The sequence below is a fragment of the Bidens hawaiensis genome, unplaced genomic scaffold, assembly GCF_021521415.1.
Source record: "Bidens hawaiensis isolate Kalapana, Puna unplaced genomic scaffold, B.hawaiensis_p1.1 tig00006805_1, whole genome shotgun sequence".
NCBI classification, from domain to species: Eukaryota; Viridiplantae; Streptophyta; class Magnoliopsida; order Asterales; family Asteraceae; genus Bidens; species Bidens hawaiensis.
In genome coordinates this window covers 1,179,805-1,188,736 of record NW_027491464.1, presented here as the reverse complement: position 1 = coordinate 1,188,736, position 8,932 = coordinate 1,179,805, and the positions used below count along the sequence as shown (strand labels likewise).

The 8,932-nt window shown below is 37.1% G+C and overlaps 1 protein-coding gene and 1 pseudogene across 2 annotated transcripts; one reads left to right on the top strand and one right to left on the bottom strand.

The window, feature by feature from the left end:
* Positions 1-406: 406 nt before the first annotated feature.
* On the bottom strand, positions 407-2,520 carry LOC143633574 (senescence-associated carboxylesterase 101-like; annotated as a pseudogene). The gene is made up of 3 exons (XR_013153690.1): positions 2,385-2,520; positions 1,937-2,252; positions 407-1,844 (listed from the first exon to the last, which is right to left on the bottom strand). The product of XR_013153690.1 is annotated as a senescence-associated carboxylesterase 101-like (transcript).
* Positions 2,521-4,062: 1,542 nt separating this feature from the next.
* Positions 4,063-7,434, top strand: LOC143633573 (senescence-associated carboxylesterase 101-like). The gene is made up of 2 exons (XM_077101848.1): positions 4,063-5,422; positions 7,166-7,434. The coding sequence occupies exons 1-2, from the start codon at positions 4,206-4,208 to the stop codon at positions 7,254-7,256; spliced, it is 1,308 nt and encodes a 435-aa protein (XP_076957963.1). The 5' UTR covers positions 4,063-4,205; the 3' UTR covers positions 7,257-7,434.
* The last annotated feature ends 1,498 nt before the right edge of the window (positions 7,435-8,932 follow it).

The following is an 8,932-nucleotide window of genomic DNA, read 5'->3' as shown; positions in this document are numbered from 1 at the left end:
TCCATCGAAGCAGTATTTATACTACACAAAAGGTAAAATATACAGGGGACGAATCTCAGATACTTGAAATATGTGGAGTGTTCATGTGGCCAAAACTTTTGACGAAGGTGAGATACAACTTGCAAGGTCGTCGGTGGTTTCACAACACTAAACATATTGTCTTGTTAGTTGAGAGTTAGCCTTTGCCTTCTTTATCAAAGCCACTACTTTAAGCATAAGTATATGCATCTCATTAATTTTAGCTCAGCTTTGGACACGATTAGATTCATTCATAAGCTATCATGCCACAGTAGAACGTGGTGAAGCTCTCAGATACTAGAACGCAAACACAGTAAATAATAATTATTATATTAATAGTAATTAAACATGAATTTCATGATATTTCAAATACCGAGATGATAGTGTACATTACAAAACCAAACCAAAACAAACAAGCTAAAATTTACAAGAAACACAAATACATTATTTATTTTATTATTTTCATAATCAAACTGTGAATAATATTTAAACTTCAGGTTATCCTCATGATGCTCCATTGGGCCTTACTTATATGATTTGTAGCTCCCATTGTTCATGTATTGAGCAAACTCAGAAGCATATGCAGTTCCTTTGTGTATCTTATACCCATTCCACCAAGTCATTAAACTACTCTCTGGCAAGAAAATATCAGGTGACACCGAGTAATTGTTGATAGCGCGCATCACATAAGCCTCAAAGTCCTCCAACTTATGCTCTAAGTCGGTTCGCCCTCCATTCATCAATTCTCTTAACGAAAGCAATGCCTCCTCTACATGTGCCCAGAAACAAGAATCCTCAGTAAGACTAGCAGCGGTATTCCTTTTCACCTCACTTGATTTTAAGTCCATGTCTTCATCCGACCACTTCTGTAACAACTTATAGTGTTCCGCCCGATTCTCTATGTAGTTTATGTTACCTTTTTTGTAGTATTCTGCTATGTCTAGAGGCTCAACTATCCTTCTGTAGTTAGTCCCACCAAAGAGCCAACGTTTACGCAACTTAGAGCCTTCTTTTTGTGGCATTCGATTCTTCTCTTCAACAGTCTTCTTCCAGTAATTGCTAAGATCACGTTGATGCTTCAAAATTTCTTGTTGGCTCACAATTTCCTCTCTTGTTTTCGCATGCTTGTAGCTATCATAGTAACCTCTTTCCAGTTTTTGTTTCTTCATATACCATTCCATACATGTCAAACTTATCTTCATGTCATTTAGCTTTTTAGTAGGATCATAAGGATTCTTTTTCTTTTTAATCAACTTTCTTTGTTTCTCTATTTTCCCAATTTGATCATTGGGTATATGATCATCCAAAACACCGACTTCCCTTGTGATTCCCGCCCTCAACAAATTCAAGTCGGACTCGCCCAATTCAGAAACCCCATGGTGCAATACCTTCCTTCTGATAGAATTCAAGACTTTCATATAATCATAAATTTGCACGTTACCTGCATTCGATAACTTCATGGCATCTAGAACCAGCAAGATTGAATCTTCATCGTCAAATGCCGTGTGGTCACCTGATTCTGTGCAAAATAGGAAAGTACCAAGGGGCTTGTATGGAGTATTTGATGAGAAAAAACTAGCAACAGCATCCTTCTTTGCAACCACATTCAGAAAACTTGATTTCCATTGTGGGCGTTCGGCGATGGCACATTGGAAAGCTGCATCACCAACAAGAGGGGAACCAAAAGTTACGCAAATCGGCCTTTTGGTTTTCTTAGAACCATTTGATTCTTCCACATCTATAGCATGATGTAGGCGTAGCGTGGAAAGAACAGCAAGATATCCACCCAAACCCGATCCAGTGACAATCAACGAGTTATTTATGTACTGTAAAACACAACTTAACCAATAATTAAGAAGTCATCTTTCACATGATCTTGATCTCCATATCTGCTATAAATAATCAGGCACACATATACCTTATTTTCCAGCTATATAAGGTCGTCACCGAGATTCTGAAACAGCTCGACTGCAGCTTCGTTAATGGAGAATGAAGAGTTGAGTTTAGTGGAAATGAAGTCAAGGACTGGGAGGTTTTCAGATGGAACCAAATCAAACTCTCCTTCAAGAAATCGAGTCGTATAATCAGGGGAACTCTTGAAAGCCAAAACATTGGTTCCAGAAGGAGTGGTGTGAAGTTCATAAGTTAAGTTAGTCTCCAAAATTGCTTGATAAGCATCTAGAATGACATCAAGGCTGCCGAGAAACTTGCCGAGTTCAACTTCTCTTCTAAACCTGCATGTGTTTTTTAGAACAAAGAGTAACTCCATTAATGGCAGTATACAATCAACTAATCAAGAAAACTAATTAACAAAACTGAAACCCTACTAGCTTGAAGAAATTAGGATAGATGAAAATAAAACGTACATGATTTTACTCATTTTTCTTCTTGAGTTATTGGCTGTTTATTCTTGTTGATGTTGAGGATGATGAAATGGGACTTTATATAGATTGGTTTCGGGTAACACATCACAACGTAAATTTTGAAGAAATTTGTTAACATTTGCCATGAATGTTCATGGCGATTGGTTGATGAATTTCAAAATCTTTTTGTAGTTGGTTCAGTATAAATTCGTCGGGTATGTCATTATTAATTATTGATCTGTGGGCCATAGAAATGGAGACCATGTGTAGGCCAGACGTGTTTTGGTGGGGTATATATATGTTTTTATTGCAGTTATTTGAGGATTTATCTTAAAATACTTTAAATTATAAGATCGAACGACTCCTTGCCTCTTGAATATAAATCCAAAGACTTCCCGTTAATGGATCCGCGTGGGGACCTTTAGGGCTGCTTACCTAAAGTACGCGCTTAGTTCTTCGAAAAATAATTATAAATCCAAAACTTGCAAAGCTATAGCTACGAGTCCAAATAGTATGCATATGAATTATGAATTATAATATGAGCACTTTATAAATACTAATTACTAGCAGAATAGTATCCCCTCACGTATTAGCAGCGGAAATTCGATTAGTATCGATTCAGTTTATTATAGTGACAATGCACTACCAACACTCGGTATAGCAGCCAAAATAGAAAACAAAATAAATAAATATATATATGTGTGATATACTCAATCAAAAGGATATAAACACTGTTTTACATCGATTGAAAACAATAAATATAAATTTCGGTAACAGTTTTGCCAATGGCGATGTTGGTCCAATTCATGATAGCACTAGTACTCACTATTGCATAGGTTAAAAAACCATTGTATTTTGAATACAACTCTGATTTCAACATAAAGTTGATTGAAAACGACAAAAACAAATAGCGACATCGGGTCGAATAATACTATAGTACAAATACCGAAGTCGTTCGTTTAGAATCGATTCGGTTCATCATAATACCAGTACGGCACCACCTCTCGTATAGCTTATATATGATTCCAAGAATAATAATTTATTTTGAACATAATGTGGTTTTCAATGATAGACCGGGGTTTTGTGGTAAAAACAAACACATTCACAAGGGGCTTTGGATCGGTGTGAACAACTTCGATTTGTTACAACATCGGTACAATACCGGCACTCGATAAAGGAAACGAAAGTGAAAAACGAATACCGATGCGTATGTCAATGACGGGTGGTGGATAGGTAAGATTATTGGCATATAGGGATCCAATTACTTGGTGGATTTCGAATACACCAGTCAACATATTGCATACACAAAGGAACGTCTGAGACTTCATCAAAACTGGAATTCAACTTATGGTGTTCGGTCTTATTCCAAGAAGTAATGTTACTCTTTCCTTTGAAATGTAATGTAATGTCCTTGCAAGTTTTATCAATGAAATGTTAGTGTTAATGGTTTCATAAGTTACAACGACACTCATTTTAATCATCAAAATTATAAATTTTAAACATCAAATACTCTCAACAAACTAATACAAAAAATTAATTTCTCAACACAATAAATGTAAAATAGATAATTACAAAAATAAATTATAAAAAAATTTAAAATATTCTCAAAAATTACGACGGACTAAAAGACACTCGGATCCGACTGTTCGGAGTTTGTTTCTGTCGGAGCCGACCGTCTTCTACTTCGACGGTTCTTCACACTAATCAGTCGGCCGGAAGGTTAAAGCGTCGGATCCAAACGTACATGAGGCTGCGCGACGCATCGTGACTGGTTAAAAATTCTGTCTGATCAGTTTGTGCTTTGGTCGGATCCAACCGGAAAATATGGCAAGTTTGGGAATTTGTTTTGGTCTCCGGCTAGAATTGAAAAACAGTTGGTCAAAATTGGCTATTTTGGGAATTTTCCCATTATATATTCCCGTCTATCTTATAGTGATTAATGAAATCCTTTTTCATCTAACAAAAACTTGTTGGTTTAGAAGCGGAGCTCTACAACGTGCCATCGTTCAATGCCCGCGATGGAAATCCCGCATTCTGAATGTGGTCGCAAAGCAGGATCATGTTGCTAGTTTTTTATCATCTGATAATTCATATAAACCACTTGGTACATTCCTATTTTGCACGGAGTTAGGTAGGCATGCGGCTTTTGAAGATCAAGATTCGATCATGCGAGTTCTGAAGGCCATGAAGACATCGAATGAAGGTAACTTAAAAATTTATGATTATACTAACGTTTTGAGATTGATCAGGAGGAAAGCATTGTACCATGGGGTTTCTGAGTTGAGCGAATTCAACTTGAATTCGTTGAGGGCGGGGATCACAATGCAGTTGAGGGAAATCGCTGTTTTGGATTATATTCCGAATGATCAAATTGAGGAAATGGAAAACAAACAAATAGAGATAATTGAAAGGAAGAATAATGCTTATGAGCCTACCAAGGAGCTAAACGAAATGAAGATAAAACTGACATATATGGAATGGTACATGAAGGCTAGGAAAAAGAAAGGCGGTTACTATGATGTCTACAAGAATGATGACACCAGAGACGAAATCATGAGTCGCAAAGCAATTTTGACTATTAAAGGTCATCTTAACCAGTATTGGGAAAAGACAGTTGAAGACAAGGATAAAATGCCACAAAAACAAGGAGCAAAGTTGCGTAAGCGTTGGCTCTATGATGGGACCAACTACAGGAGGATAGTCGAGCCTATGGACATAGCCGAACACTACAGAAAAGGTAACAAAAACTATATAAAGTATAGATCAGGCTACTATAAGTTGTTAGAGGCGTGGTTCGATGAAGACAAGAAAGTTTTAGAATCAAGTAAAGTGAAAAGGAACACGGCTGCTAGTCTTACCGAAGATTCTTGTTTTTGGGCACATGTGGAGGAGGCGTTGATTTCTTCAAGGGACTTAGTAAATGGAGGATCAACCGACATCGAGCAGAAGTTGGAGGAGTTTGAGGCTTATATGATGAAAGCGGCGGATAACTACTCGCTGTCACTGGATATTTTCGTGGAGGGGAGTAGTTTTATGAGGTGGTGGAAGGAGTATAAGGCACACAAAGGAACTACATATACTTCTAAGTTTTATCAATACATGAATGATAGGAATCATAGTCTAGTTCTATTCTAAATTGTCATTTGTCTATAGTTAGAGGGGTCAAGTGCAATTTACATTTTTATACATAAGTGTCAATATAGCATAGGGAGAGGGGGGAAAGAATATTAGTGAGGTCATCGGGCTCTTTGCTAGGCATTGAGAAGGGCATGGCCCTGGGCCACTTCGGTGGTTAGTTATCGAGTCTGTATCATCTTCTTCGTATCTGTTTCAATTCCAATATATTGTGCTTTTTCTCAATTTCAGTTGAATTGTTAGTAATCAGAATCAAACCCTGACATTGGTCTGACCTGCCACTTCTACTCTACCACCGCTCCGCTCGATCACCAGTTCAATCAGAACTATCATTTCACTTGATTCATCGATTCAATCAGATTTATCTAGGGTTTCAATCGACTACATCTCTATTTCAGATCTATCTTCAAATTCAATTTCTGTTTTCAATTTATATCTTCAATCGATCTCAGATTCAATCGCCAATCAACCTATCTCAGATTCCATCTCCAATCGATTCAATTTCTGATTTCTGCTATCAACCGATTCAATTTCCAGATCCAATTTCATCAACTGGTGTTCTTCCAAATTCCGATTCAATCATGGTGAATCAAACCTCACGATTTGATACTCAAGATCAGAATTATCGATTGGATGCTCATGAACAACAAATTAAACAATTGCACTCTGATGTTACAACGATTAAGGATTCTCTTCAAGCGCTAAATGATGATCGGTTTGATTCTAGAAGATTCCAGAAGTTCTTTTCAATTGGATGCACCATCAGGATTCGAGGTCTAATTCCATATCGACTTCACATCTTCCAGCTTCGTCTTCTGATTCATCGCTTCAATGTGTAATCGCTAAATTGGAGGAGATAGTCTCTAGATCTGAAGAACGCTGGTATGGCAAGGAACATCAATTTCTGGTCGGTCGCTTAGACGAATCTGGACCTCCGATTTCTGATTCAGCTACAATAATATATGTTGATGGTACATCTCCAATAACTTCTACAGAGTTTGATAGTAAAGAAAATGAAAAGATAATGGGTACAAATCATGATGATAGTGGTGTTTTGGAAATTAACAGTTCCGATGAGCATTTAGATGAGGTTATTAATTCCTCAAAATTTGAGTTATGTGACATTTCAAAGGGATCAGGTTCACCTCCTGATTATGGTGTAGATATGTCCAATCTAGGGTGGGCACCTACTAATACTCTCATTTTCGGTTCAATCAGATTTGCGACTCCGGCGGGTATTCCCCAATTTGGTGTGTTCGCGCCCTCACCAATCCCTAATAATCACCCGAGTCAAGACCAAATTGGTAGTAAATTGCTTGATGTTCAAACCTTTGAGTGGAAACCGGGTTGGGACTTTGGTTGGCTCGACTATACCCGACCTCCTGCTTTTGCTTTGAAGCTGTTTGTTTTGGATGAGGATTCTAAACCACTTGACCCGTATACAAACCTTAAATCAGAGTTGTTATGGAAACTGTTTCATGGTTGGTGCAAGACTGCAAGTCAGGTTGCTGCAGGTGTTGTTGGTTCATATCATTTGTGGGTAGTGAATGGGCAGGGTCAACCACTCGAAGACGCAACCAAGATGATCTCCACATTGGATTTGAAATTAATTAGCCGATTCCAGTCTTGAGGACAAGACTGTTTTGAAGGGGGAAGGAGTATAAGGCACACAAAGGAACTACATATACTTCTAAGTTTTATCAATACATGAACAATGGGAGTTATAAATCATACCAGTAAGGGCCAACTGATCGAGCATTATGACAATGATCTCTGAGGTTAAATTTTATTTTTGAGTAACGATAACTATTTGTGTGTTTTGGATGTAAATTTACTTTTTCCGATTTTGCTTGTGTGATGTAACCTATCAAGTTATTGAATTGATTAATTGAAATGGAAGTGTCTTCTTTACCTTCTAAAGAGTTTATCTTACTTTCCTAGACTTTGTTTCTTTTTGGTTGGTACACAATACATGATATTCTTTCCTTCTCTCTTGTTATAGCAAAGAGTGGATTATATTTATATTTAGAGAGAGGGGTAGAGGAGGTTATTGCACAAAGCCTTGTCCTCGTGCGAGGCAGAATTCATGGCTGCCACTTCGGCAGCGTGTCAATCTCTTTGGCTAAGGAATCTGGTCAGTGACTTAACGGGTAAGGACCCTTAAAACTATGAAGACGTTAGTAGACATTGAATCGGCTATTTCTTTTACAAAAACTTGGTTTTCCACGGGCGTATTAAGCATATTACCATTTCAAACACGAATGTGTGGAGTGAGGGAAAATACATAGTGTTCTCTTTTTGTGACAACTTATGTATGATGGGCATTGGACATGTTTATCATCTCTTGTATGGCTACTTTGTGCTATCGAGATTTTGGTGGTGGATGCTGGCTGGAAGGTCTTGATGGCTGTTGATCATTGTTGAAGGGTTAGAGCTGAGGATATAAATACTTGAACTTCTCTCTTTTCGCAAGAGTTCACACTTAGTACGCACTCATAGCTCTCATGAACCCTAGTTATCCTCCCGTTGTTTTTCTTTCATGTTCAACAGTTTATGTTAACAAATCTTTTAACTAGTGTATAGATTTGCTATTTAGAAGTATTACATTTTCATAAAAAGGAATCTTTGAGCAATTACATTAGTGCTTATTATTGTTTTTCTTTAAGTGTTCGAATCAATAAATGTTTAGTTTGTGTTTATCAACTTTGTTTATCAATTTATAATTGAACTCACTTCACTAACACATTTAGCTAAACAAATCAATTCATGTTGGGGCTGTTTGGTTCATTCAGATCTGAATGAGTCAGGTCTGAATGAGCCTCTGTCTCATTCAGCAACAACAATAAGTCTGAATGAATCAGACCTAATTTTAACTATTCAGATGTTTTTCTGTTTGGAACCAAACAGTCAAAAGTCTAAATGAATCAGATGTTTACATCTGAATGGTTCCATTCATATGTTTAAATCTGAAGTTTGTCTGTTTGAGGGTTTGCAATACCAGGTGGACATTTCTATTTTTTGTTTTTTATTAATGTTATAATTTTACTATTATTACCATAATATCTATACACTGGAATTTTGTAGAGATTTTAAGAAGGATAAAAATAAGAACTTATTCAAGTTCACTGTCGAAGGGATAACTTTTCATTTTCATCGTAGTAGTATTTATACTACACAAAAAGTAAATATACAGAGTACAAACTCAACTATTGAATAGATTTGGAGTGTTCATGTAGCCAAAGGTTTGACAAATGTGTCATCCATCTTCGTTGAAATAATTTACAGCACCCCCCCCCCCTTGGATGACACTTTTTGCAAACTTTGGTGTCTTGGAGTACTGCCTCATTAAAAACCTTTGTAAGGCCCCGTCACCGGTAGCCCTACTTTGGTGTTGAATTTACTCATAAACACAGTTC

What these genes read in the sequence shown, in the direction of transcription:
- LOC143633573 (XM_077101848.1), top strand. Translation starts at nt 4,206, where the DNA reads ATGGCAAGTTTGGGAATTTGTTTTGGTCTCCGGCTAGAATTGAAAAAC. An exon ending in GGGAGTAGTTTTATGAGGTG is followed by an intron (nt 5,423 to 7,165) that starts GTGGAAGGAGTA and finishes ACTGTTTTGAAG; the next exon opens with GGGGAAGGAGTATAAGGCAC.